Raw genomic sequence first — 12,725 nt, 5'->3', positions numbered from 1 at the left:
CAATGCCAATCATGAATAAGAGTTTCACTTACTTAAAAGAATGAAACTTGTTCAGTGTTGTATGAATGGAAAGTACCAGATAAAAGGAGCAATTGCTGACTGTCACCTACACTGAAGTTCTGACAAAAAGGACCCCTTCATTCATCCTCCCCTGCCCATTCCCTAAGGCAGTCATGGAATCTACTAGAGAGAAAGTTGAGTCAAGACTGAGTTGACTGCTTAGATGTGTGACTTTGGGCATGTCAGTTAATTTCTCTATCCGCTGCATTATCAGGCAGATTCTTTACCATGGAGCTACCTAGGAAGTCCTTGGATGGCTTCAACAGCATAAATTAATTTTCCCATAATTCTGGAGGCTAGAAATCCAAGATCAACTTGTTGGCAGGTCTGGCTTCTCCTAAAGGCTCTTCTTGGCTTGTAGCGGCTACCTTCTAGCTGTGTCTTCATGTGGCCTTTTCTCTGGGTCTCACTAGTGTCTCTCCCTCTTCTTATAAGAATACCCATCAGATTGGATTAGACACCCTATAATGGCCTCATTTTTACCTAATCACCTCCTTAAAGATCTTATTTTCAAATAGAGTCACATTACGAGATTATGAACTTGAAAAGGATACAATTCAATCCATAACAGTCTCTGTAAAAATGGGCATCATGAGGATTTATGTAAGATACAGATGGGAACATGAATTAGAGAATGCATTATAAATGATGTCACCATAATATTATATCATTGAATATCATCATTTTTGTCATCATAATTATCATTCTGTATGACATATTGGGGAAAGATCCCCTGGAAGAGGGCATGGCACCCTACTCCATTCTCACCTGGAGAATCCCATGGATAGAGGAGCCTGGTGGGCTACAGTACATAGCATCACAGAGTTGAACACGACTGAAGTGAATTAGTATGCATGCACACATGACATGTGTCAGTCTCCTGAGAAATCTAAATTTTCCACCTTTGAGACAACTGTAGCATAGCAGTTAAGAGAATATGCTCCAGAAATAGTTGATGGCAAGATCCAGATCCCAGCTCTACTACATGCTAGCTGTGTGATCTTCAGAAATTCTCTAAGTCTCAATTTCCCTATTTATAAATTAGGGATGTAAAAACATTACCTACCTTTTAGAGTTGTTGAAGGGATTAAAAGAGAGATAGCATTAAAATGACTGGCTACTAGTATGTGCTCAATAAATGATGGCTGCTGTTAATAGCCATACTTAGACCTTGCTGCTGCTGCCTTTCTTAGCCAGCAGAGATCTCTATCATATTCAAACTAGGACTAGCTTCCCCATGACAGTCCACACTGCAGCTGACAAACATATCCACTGCCAGCGGAGAAGGTAGTGAAACAGTTCCCACCCTTTCTGAAGGAAGGAAAAGAAATCAAAAACAAGAAAGTAGGGAATAGTTAGGATTCCATGGTTAAACATTATATGAACAGGTGACCATGAATTAAGATTGTCTAAATTTTAGGGCTGCTTCAGAAACTGACTTTCACTGACTGTCCTTCATTGCATCTCCCTTTAATCAGTTCTAAATTTTTTTTTTAATTACTCACATATACCTCAAAGGAGCCATAAGAATGAATTGGCAAATGTTATTGTAAAGTTCTCTGAAAACAAGTAGTGTCGCTAAATAAACATTTAAAATTTCTCATAGTATTAAGCTTATTTCATCTTTATCACCAGTTACATGCTTCGGTTTTGCTTCCTCTATAATATATTTCCTTTAACCTTCTTTTCCAAGACAGGCTTACACCTCCAAGTTCAATTATTCTGTCAGTTGTGTTTTAAATTGTACTGATTTCTATTAACCACTTGTGGTATCAATTTGTTGATCTGCTCATTCTTCTGAACCAATCATCTTTACACCCACCAAAAGCTGGAATGACAATTAAACTGAGAAAGGTGAGAATTATTCAAGATAAATTAAAGCCATAGAAGTAAAGACAGTGGGAAACTGAGATTCAAAAGAGCATTGAGGGGAAAATACACATGTACTAAAAAGCATAGCACAAAGCACATAGAGGCACAGAGGGAAAAGAGAAAAGCAAGGTAGAAAACGGGTTCTGCTTCTGCTTGCTACACTTCTCTTTCAGCACCAAGGACAGAGCTTCTGAAGGGCTGACCCAAGCGACACTCAGTTCAGGGTCCCTCCCAAATCCTCTAGAGAAAACGATGCATTCAAAAGCAGTCATGAAACATGCAGTAAGGTCTAATAGGGACGCTGGAAGAGCAGCACATAAATGATTTCACCTTAGAGGCAAAAATGGGTGATTTTATTTCTGTTCATTTCCACAGTTTCTGTGTCCTGAGAATGGCAAAGTTTGCTTTGCTTGGGCATGTCTGCTGTTCGTAAATGGTTATAGGAGCTGAAGTGCTAAACCCCACAGCCTCCAGAAATCAGAAGAAATTTTCAGGGTAAGTAATTTTATTTCATTTCTAATTTAATACACAGTGTTTTCCTAAGAGGTTATTTAAGCAGCTTGGGGTTCTGTGGTTCTCTGAGACTATACATTACAACTCTGTACCCTCTCTTAAAAACCTGAACCCCTGAGGAAACTGTTTTCATTTTCTCCTCATTTTTTGGACAGTAGAAATGTATTTTCTTTCTCGTTTTTCCCCTAAAATTAGATCTTCATGGGCTCTAGAAACTATATCAAGGCAGAATTTTAAAATGAAAAATAAAAAGCTGTTACTATTCCTGAGATTTGTATGGAAGTTGATTATTTTCTTCTTAAGGGTTTTACTTAATTGAAAGGGTCTGTTATTTTAAACTCCCCAATTCAGCACCCTGGTAATCCAGAGCTGAGGGTTTGGAGAGGCACTGTTTTCAATGGTCTATTTTAAGTTAGGCTGCTTCCAAGTCAGAATCCAATTATTCCCAACAGAGATATGCAGTACTTGAGATGATGATTGTGTATATTTTCTTTAATGATGGCAGATGATTTTGAGGATATTGTTGTTTAATTGTGGGACTTTCATTACTTACAGTAGCTTATTGGGTCAATGGAAGTTGTTGCAATTAGGCATTTGTTCCAGTCCATGCCTTCAGTTTAATCAAATACTATCAAAATGAATGCACAAATAATAATGCAGCAATAGCAAAGTGAAACTGAATCTAGACACGTTCTACATCCTGCTTGAACTTTATAGGTGAAGCCGTTTGCTTACTGACACGAAAAGGTCAGTATAATGCCTGTCCTTAGGTAAGAGTGAAGAATTGCTGCTTGATACTGCATTGGATTTCTTGTAACCAAAGAGAAGCAGATACAGTATGAGAAAGATTCTTACTCAGACACTGTTTATTTATAGTTGAACATTTTCAAGGGTCTGCTTGGCCAGCAGTGTGCAGAGGTGTTGAGCAGAGTAAATACTGACAGCATCAAAATGCATACCTGATATTAATGAATCTATACAGAAGGCTGCTTATTATGGAATGTGAATTAAAACAAATACCAAGTAGATTTTACCCAATACTAAATTCAATTTCTAATACGTTGAAGTTGTCATCAATCAATATTTGCTTGTTAATTGACTAATCCATTGAGTTCCCCATTTTACCTCTGACTAGAATGGTAGGATATTCAGATACCAGAATTTGTGATGGAAAGTGGGGATGCTCTGCTTTAATGGGCAAGTTTAATGAAGAAAAAACTATATTACCTTAGCTACTGGATCTCAGTAACCAGGTATGATTTTCCTCTGTATATTTGCCAACAACGTAAATGTGCCCAAATATATAAGTAAGCTATGAATTTCAATTCACTTAAGAATCTTCAGTAGGAAAATAAATTAGACACAATTTTCAAGAATAAAGTGCCATAGAAATGCTAAAGACTATCTCTAATAATAATGACAATGTAACTCCCACTGTTTCTATGTGCGGTGTGCACCTGCATTGACTTCTCTGAGCTTGGTCAGGTCATGTGCACAAGATACTCTGAAAAAGCGAGGTTTTAAAATTAGCCCCCATTTCTGGCTTGTCTCTCTCACCTGAATAATGGGGAAGTTAAGAACATGGGGCTCTGGAAACAGACAGCTCTTGGGTTGAATCAGCTCCATAATTACTGGTGTATGACCTCAGTGACATCCTTAACCTTTCTGTTACTTTCTTTCTTCATCTGCAAAAATGGGGATAATAATAGCACCTATTTCTTTCATCAAGTTGTTATGAGGTTTAAATAAAATAATGCTTGTAAATGAATAAATTAGTTATAATTATTAATTTTTTCAGGCAATACAGCAAGTCTGAATTGAATTCCCAAGCCAGAAAAGCCTTGGAGACTAGAGATCAGGATGTAACTGAGTGAAAGTTCAGAGCTGGCAAAAGACAGGGATCTGTGACACAAGGGATTGGTCTTGCAACCCTGTTGTCACCTGGAAATGATTGTCCGTAGTGACTTCCACCCCCAGCATGAAAGAAAGTGAAGTGAAGTCGCTCAGTCGTGTCCGGCTCTTTGCGACCCCATGGATGGTAGCCTACCAGGCTCCTCCATCCATGGGATTTTCTAGGCAAGAATACTGGAGTGGGTTGCCATTGCCTTCTCCAGGAGATCTTCCCAACCCAGGGATTGAACCCGGGTCTCCTGCATTATAGGGAGACGCTTTCCTGTCTGAGCCACCAGGGGAGTCATCATAGATACATTAAATAAGTCACAAATTTTGGATTTAGGAAGACACAAGATTAAAGTTGGGCTCAACTCAGACCCCTATATTGTGCAATCCTGGGGAAGTTACTGAAATTCTGTCTCAGTTTCTTAATCTATAAAAAGAAGATATCAATATCCACCTTCAGGGTTACTATAAATATTAAAATGAGGTGATATCTGTAAAGTACTAGTGCCTAGTACAGAGGAGCAGCCAGAAGTGGTAGTGATTCTTATCTTCAGAAGGAGGTTGAGAACTCAAGGTGTTTTTGTTTTTGTTGTGTTTTGCCTAACTCCATGTCCTCAAAGAAAGAAAACGAATAATTAAAACCTTATAAATCTTAATGAGTAACTTCCCAACAAACTCAAATGGGAGTCTTGTATGGAACCAGGAGCCCAAACAAGGCAATGTACAGATATTCCAGGCAGACTGTGGTTCCACACTGAGGGACAGAATATCATCAAAGCAGAATGCATGTCATAGCTCATGGGGGCCTGTCCACACTATGTCCCTCTGCTTTTTAAAGCAGATTAGACACTCACTCAAAGAGATGCTGTATAATCATAAGGGATTTGATTTTGGTCATACCTGAATGATCTAGTGGTTTTCCCTACTTTCTTCAAATTAAGTCTGAATTTGGCAATAAGGAGTTCATGATCTGAGCCACAGTCAGCTCCCAGTCTTGTTTTTGCTACTGTATAGAGCTTCTCCATCTTTGGCTACAAAGAATATAATCAATATGATTTTGGTGTTGACCATCTGGTGATGTCCATGTGTAGAGTCTTCTCTTGTGTTGTTGGAAGAGGGTATTTGCTATGACCAGTGTGTTCTCTTGGCAAAACTCTATTAGCTTTTGTCCTGCTTCATTCCGTACTCCAAGGCCAAATTTGCCTGTTACTCCAGGTGTTCCTTGACTTCCTACTTTTGCATTCCAGTCCCCTATAATGAAAAGGACATCTTTTTTGGGTGTCAGTTCTAAAAGGTCTTGTAGGTCTTCATAGAACCGTTCAACTTCAGCTTCTTCAGCATTACTGGTTGGGGCATAGACTTGGATTACTGTGATATTGAATAGTTTGCCTTGGAAATGAACAGAGATCATTCTGTCATTTTTGAGATTGCAACCAAGTCCTGCATTTTGGACTCTTTTGTTGACCATGATGGCTACTCCATTTCTTCTAAGGGATTCCTGCCTGCAGCAGTAGATATAATGGTCATCTGAGTTAAATTCACACATTACAGCCCATTTTAGTTTGCTGATTCCTAGAATGTCGATGTTCACTCTTGCCATCTCCTGTTTGACCACTTCCAATTTGCCTTGATTCATGGACCTAACATTCCAGGTTCCTATGCAATATTGCTCTTTACAGCATCAGACCATTGGTCATTCAGGTATGACCTAAATCAAATCCCTTATGACTATACAGTGGAAGTGAGAAATAGATTTAAAGGACTAGATCTGATAGAGTGCCTGATGAACTATGGACAGAGGTTTGCGACACTGTACAGGAGACAGGGATCAAGACCATCCCCATGGAAAAGAAATGAAAAAAGCAAAATGGTTGTCTGTGAAGGCCTTACAAATATCTGTGAAAGAAGAGAAGCGAAAAGCAAAGGAGAAAAGGAAAGATATACCCATTTGAATGCAGAGTTCCAAAGAGTAGCAAGGAGAAATAAGAAAGCCTTCCTCAGCGATCAATGCAAAGAAATAGAGGAAAACAACAGAATGGGAAAGACTAGAGATCTCTTCAAGAAAATTAGAGATACCATGGGAACATTTCATGCAAAGATGGGCTTGATAAAGGACAGAAATGGTATGGACCCAACAGAAGCAGAAGATATGAAGAGGTGGCAAGAATACACAGAAGAACTATACAAAAAAGATCTTCACAACCAAGATAATCACGATGGTGTGATCACTCACCTAGAGCCAGACATCCTGGAATGTGAAGTCAAGTGGGCCTTAGAAAGCATCACTACGAACAAAGCTAGTGGAGGTGATGGAATTCCAGTTGAGCTATTCCAAATCCTGAAAGATGATGCTGTGAAAGTGCTACACTCAATATGCCAGCAAATTTGGAAAACTCAGCAGTGGCCACAGGACTGGAAAAGGTCACTTTTCATTCCAGTCCCAAAGAAAGGCAATGACAAAGAATGTTCAAACTACCACACAGTTGTACTCATCTCACACGCTAGTAAAGTAATGCTCAAAATTCTCCAAGCCAGGCTTCAGCAATACATGAACCGTGAACTTCCAGATGTTCAAGCTGGTTTTAGAAAAGGCAGAGAAGCAGAGATCAAATTGCCAACATCTGCTGGATCATGGAAAAACCAAGAGAGTTCCAGAAAAAAATCTATTTCTGCTTTATTGACTATGCCAAAGCCTTTGACTGTGTAGATCACAATAAACTATGGAAAATTCTGAAAGATATGGGCATACCAGACCACATGACCTGCCTCTTGAGAAACCTAAATGCAGGTCAGGAAGCAACAGTTAGAACTGGACATGGAACAACAGACTGGTTCCAAATAGGGAAAGGAGTACGTCAAGGCTGTATACTGTAACCCTGCTTATTTAACTTATATGCAGAGTACATCATGAGAAACGCTGGGCTGGAAGAAGCACAAGCTGGAATCAAGATTGCCAGGAGAAATATCAATAACCTCAGATATGCAGATGACACCACCCTTATGGCAGAAAGTGAAGAGGAACTCAAAAGCCTCTTGATGAAAGTGAAAGAGGAGAGTGAAAAGGCTGGCTTAAAGCTCAACATTCAGAAAATGAAGATCGTGGCATCTGGTCCCATCACTTCATGGGAAATAGATGGGGAAACAGTGGAAACAGTGTGACTTTATTTTTTGGGCTCCAAAATCACTGCAGATGGTGACTGCAGCCATGAAATTAAAAGACGCTTACTCCTTGGAAGGAAAGTTATGATCAACCTAGATAGCGTATTCAAAAGCAGAGACATTACTTTGCCAACAAAGGTCCATCTAGTCAAGGCTATGGTTTTTCCTGTGGTCATGTATGGATGCAAGAGTTGGACTGTGAAGAAAGCTGAGCGCCAAAGAATTGCTGCTTTTGAACTGTGGTGTTGGAGAAGACTTTTGAGAGTCCCTTGGACTGCAAGGAGATCCAACCAGTCCATTCTAAAGGAGATCAGTCCTGGGTATTCTTTAGAAGGAATGATGCTAAAGCTGAAACTCCAGTACTTTGGCCACCTCATGTGAAGAGTTGACTCATTGGAAAAGACTCTGATGCTGGGAGGGATTGGGGGCAGGAGGAGAAGGGGACGACAGAGGATGAGATGGCTGGATGGCATCACCGACTCGATGGATGTGAGTTTGTGTGAACTCTGGGTGTTGGTGATGGACAGGGAGGCCTGGCGTGCTGCAATTCATGGGTTCGCAAAGAGCTGGACACGACTGAGTGACTGAACTGAACTGAACAAAGAGATGCTACAATAAACTCTAAATACTGTGTAAGAAATTAAAAAGCTCTTTAAAATTTGTAAGTAGTGTGATATGTAAAGATTCTTGAAAGAGTAAGACCAGCAATAATCTTCTAGTCCTTGCCTTTCCACTTTCTCACCTCCATCCACTTTTAACTAACACCCTTCACTGAGGTCAGCAGTAATCTCCTAATTTCCACGTCCATTAGACACTCTGCAATTGTAGTTTATTTGACTCCTTCACCTATTCCCACTTGCCCTTAAACAATAAAAGCTACAATATTTTAAGTGAAATGTGCCAGACATGATGTTAGAGCCATGATTCTCAATGGGGAGAGCAATTTTGCCCCACAAGGGACAGTGACAATGTCAGAGAGTTGTTTCACTGTAACATCTGGAGGGAGGGCCATGTTACTGGCATCTAGTGGGTAGATGTCAGGGATGTTGCTAAAAATCTTACAATATAGAAAACAGTACCCCCTCACCCCAACAAAGAATTTTCCAGCCCCAGTTGTCAACAGTGCCAAGACTTTGCATATTTAATTTTATTTGATCATTACAATAACCCTATAGAGTGGGTATGATTGTCCTTATTTTGCTGATGAGGAAATCAGACTATTGTTATGAATTACTTAGAGAGTCAAAGAATTGATGCTTTTGAACTGTGGTGTTGGAGAAGACTCTTGAGAATCCCTTGGACTGCAAGGAGATCCAACCAGTCCATCCTAAAGGAAATCAGTCTTGAATATTCATTGGAAAGACTGATGCTGAAACTGAAACTTTGACCACCTGATGCGAAGAATTCATTCATTTGAAAAGACCCTGATGCTGGGAAAGATTGAAGGCAGGAGGAGAAGAGGACAACAGAGGATGAGATGGTTGGATGGCCTCACCGACTCAATGAACATGAGTTTGAGTAAACTCCGGGAGTTGGCCATGGACAGGGAGGCCTGGCGTGCTGCAGTCCATGGGGTTGCAAAGAGTCAGACACAACTGAGTGACTGAACTGACTGACTTAGAGAGTGACTTTTTTTCCCAGCTGGGCTGGGTCTTCACTGCTGTGTGTGGGTTTTCTCTAGTTGCAGCAAGAGGGAGCTACTATTGCAGTGACTTCTCCTGTTGCAGAGCATGGGCTCTAGTGTGTGCAGCCTTCAGTATTGCAGCATACAGCTTCTAGAGTATGGGCTCAGTAGTTGTGGCACTCAGGCCTAGTTGCCCCATAGTATGTGGAATCTTCCCTGATCAGGGATTGAATACTTGTTCCCTACCTTGACAAGCAAATTCCTAACCAGTGGACCACCAGAGAAGTCCACTTAGAGAGTGAATATTAAGTTCACAAATTCTCTAGACTCTTTACTTCTCCTACCGGAGATCAGTAGTGTTATCTATCAAAAGAAGAAAGAAAAGAGAAAACCCAGCCCTGTTCTGTGTTATATAAGCAGTGCTGGTTAAAAAAAAAAAAAAATTCCTAAATAAAATCTAAGGAGGGAGGAAGTTGAAACAATTAGCTGAGAAATAGGGAGTAACCTAGCATCTCAGTCATTTTCTGCTTTCATCTCCCACATCCACAACCCATCAGGAACTGCCTAGGCAACCAAGGCTTACCCCACAGCTATGCTAAAGGATCTAAGACTAGAGATAGTGTAATGCAAAAAGTAATTAAGTCAGAAATTGCAATGGTGATTCCAACATCAGGCTCAGAATTGATTTTCAGAGTCAAGGGTTTCCCTTCATAGAATTAGTCACTGACACTCAGCTGTGCTATTTTTAAGTAGCTGCCAAACCTCAGCAAAAATGTCCAGCACAATGGTAACAAGTATCCCAAGGCTTTATGCTTCCGTCCTATCCAAAAGATGAGATAAGGCCAAGACATCACTACCCAACTGCAGACCCCAGGAAAATGTGATTCCTGGCCACTGATTTCCAACACGGCCCAGCTGCAGAAGCAAAAATGTTCCAGGCCTGAGCCTGTCTCAAAGGTGAAAATATCCTTGAACAATCAGAAAGCTTTGTATTTTTCCAAAAGCTCTTGGCAGTAACAGTGCTATCTCCGGGGTAGCGGCTGCCCTTCTCCGAATAATGAGAAAATTATAATTATTATCAAAAATTATTATTATGCTTTAAAATATATTTAGTGCAAACAGTGTGCCAAGATAAAGAACGTGTTGTTTTTTTTTTTAACAATCCTCTGAGTTCATTCCAAACCGCTCGCCCCTTACAATTAATTATTTGTTCACTTTAACACTTTCACATTCCAGGCTGAAACATTCAAAATGAGATACAAAATGACAGCCAGGAATAAGCCAATCTCCAAATCAAAGGAGAGCTGCAGTTAGCAGAATTGAGAACAAATGCTGGCCACAAAGGCAGGGCCTGGAGCAAGAATTCTCATGGGGGCCCATATACTCCATGTCTACATAGTTTAGTTATAACTAACAAACAGTATTGAAGGAAATGTTTACTCCTCCTGCCTTAATAAAGGTACCTTTTCAAAAATCTGGAAGGCCAGGTTTGAATTTAGGATTCCCAGGCCTTAAGAGTGCCATGCAAAATGTGAGAAGGCAGGAGAAACTACCCCACTCCCCATCCTGTCCCAGGAGCTCTGTCTTCTCTCCCCATCTCAGGCTACCTCCAAGCTATTCATCCAAACTCCCCCAAACAGATACCCCGGGAGCCCATGGGTCCCAAACATATGCCACAGTCTTCCTTCAGGGTGACAAATCCAAAATGAGGCCTGTGCTGCCCTAGAAATAGGGTCCAAGCAGTCTGGGCAGAGAATCCTGTGATCTTGATACCAAGAGTAGGGTCTAGAGGGCCTCCCTGGTGGTCCAATGGTAAAGCATCCTCCTGCCAATGCAGGAGGCACGGGTTCAGTCTCTGGTCTGGGAAGATCCCACATGCCCCGAGGCAATAAAGCCGGAGCACCAAAACTATCAGGCCTGTGCTCTAGAGCTCGGGAGAGGCAACTACTGAAGCCCACGTGCCCTACAGCCCATTCTCTACAAGAGAAGCCACTGCGACAAGAAGCCCGCAGACCACAACCACAGAGTAGTCCGTGCTTGCCACAACTAGAAAAAAGCTTGCACAGCAATGAAAACCCAGCACAGCCATAAATTAATAAATTCATTGAATTACATATTACACATACATATATATACACATATACACACAGATAGATAAAGAGTGTAGTCTAGAAAGGGAGTGTGGACTCTGGGTGGTTCTGCTCCTTGGTGCCATGGGAAGGCACAACTTCATCCTCTGGGGAGGTTATGACCAGATGGGGTCCAGAGTGAAGGCCTCAGAAGTACAGAGCCCCTGGGAAGCACTCTGCCTAGGTCTCAGGATCATGCTAAAGGCTACAAGCTTTGTGCTTCCCCAGCATGTGGCATGTGGGATCTTCCCGGACCAAAGGCACTGCTACCCTTGGCACAAAGGCATTTCCCTCTCGTCCCCATGGACACACACACAGCTGGCTTTGAGGGCCCAGAGTCCCTTCTGGCCCCAACAGGTTGGTGTCGTTGGCCAACTGATGGCCTCTGTTGCCTTTCCCACTCTACATCAAACATCCCCACAGTTGGAAGGTTGGCTTTTCCTAGTGGGTAGTAATATGACAGCTACTATGGCTTTCAGATGCCAAAGAAGAGCACTGGAAGGCCTGCATGCTGGTTCCCTAAGAAGCTGTATGACTTAAGATATGTTACTAATCTCTCTACGTCTCAATTTCCCTGTTTGAAAAGTGAGAGCATTGAACTAGGTCAGAGATCAAAAACTGGTGACATATGGTTCATTGACCCATGGATGTGGGAATTTTTTGGGGGGGATGGGAGACTTCATAAGGCTTAAATATTTTTTAAATTAGTAATAAGTCTTTAAAAATTAGGAAGTTTCAGGAATTCCCTGGTCATCTAGTGGTTAGGGGGCTTCCCCAGTTGCTCAACGGTAAAGAACCGGCCTGCAATGCTAGAGCTGCAGGAGACACAGTTTCAATCCCTGCATTGGGAAGATCCCCTGGAGGAGGGCATGGCAACCCACTTCAGTATTCTTGCCTGGAGAATCCCATGGACAGAGGAGCCTGGTGGGCTGCAGTCCATATGGTCACAATGAGTTTGACAGAAAGCAACTTGCAGGCACGTACCAGTGGTTAGGACCCGGCATTTTCACTGCCGTGGTGTGGGTTCACTTCCTGGTCTGGGAACTAAGATCCCAGAAGCGGCACAGGCAAAAATATAAAATGAAATCATTAGGAGGTTTCAAATAAAATTCCACACATGGATTTTTCCTAAATATAAAAACCACTATACTGCCTCTAAACCCCATTACTCTTCAGACTTTCTCCCATAATCCAGTCTCCAAAACCACCATGTCCTACTACCTAAGACCCAAGAGAAAGAATGGTAGACTGAAGGAAGTGAAGAGAAACAGAGGGAGGCAGGGGAGCTGGCAAATGCAGGCAATGGGAGGAGGGTAGAGTGGGAGGCGAATAAGGAAAGGGCAGTGGGAAGCTAAGAGAAAAGGACCAATCAGAGAAAAAAAGCTGACACATCACTTTCTAGGTGCTGGGCATGGCTATCAATGTCTTACATATATTATAACTCATTTAATCTTCACAAAATCCCTATT

At 41.5% G+C, this 12,725-nt stretch overlaps 1 protein-coding gene across 1 annotated transcript in view; it reads left to right on the top strand.

Annotated features, from left to right (window-relative positions):
• Window positions 1–2,017: 2,017 nt before the first annotated feature.
• DRD3 (dopamine receptor D3) overlaps window positions 2,018–12,725 on the top strand; it is a 59,318-nt gene continuing 48,610 nt past the window's right edge. The window contains exon 1 of the mRNA XM_027524427.1: window positions 2,018–2,427. Coding sequence (XP_027380228.1) covers window positions 2,366–2,427 — 62 coding nt within the window. The 5' untranslated portion in view covers window positions 2,018–2,365. The remainder of the gene's footprint in view (window positions 2,428–12,725) is intronic.

This window comes from Bos indicus x Bos taurus, chromosome 1 (genome assembly GCF_003369695.1).
Source record: "Bos indicus x Bos taurus breed Angus x Brahman F1 hybrid chromosome 1, Bos_hybrid_MaternalHap_v2.0, whole genome shotgun sequence".
Classification (NCBI taxonomy): Eukaryota; Metazoa; Chordata; class Mammalia; order Artiodactyla; family Bovidae; genus Bos; species Bos indicus x Bos taurus.
This window is presented reverse-complemented; position numbering and strand designations above follow the sequence as displayed.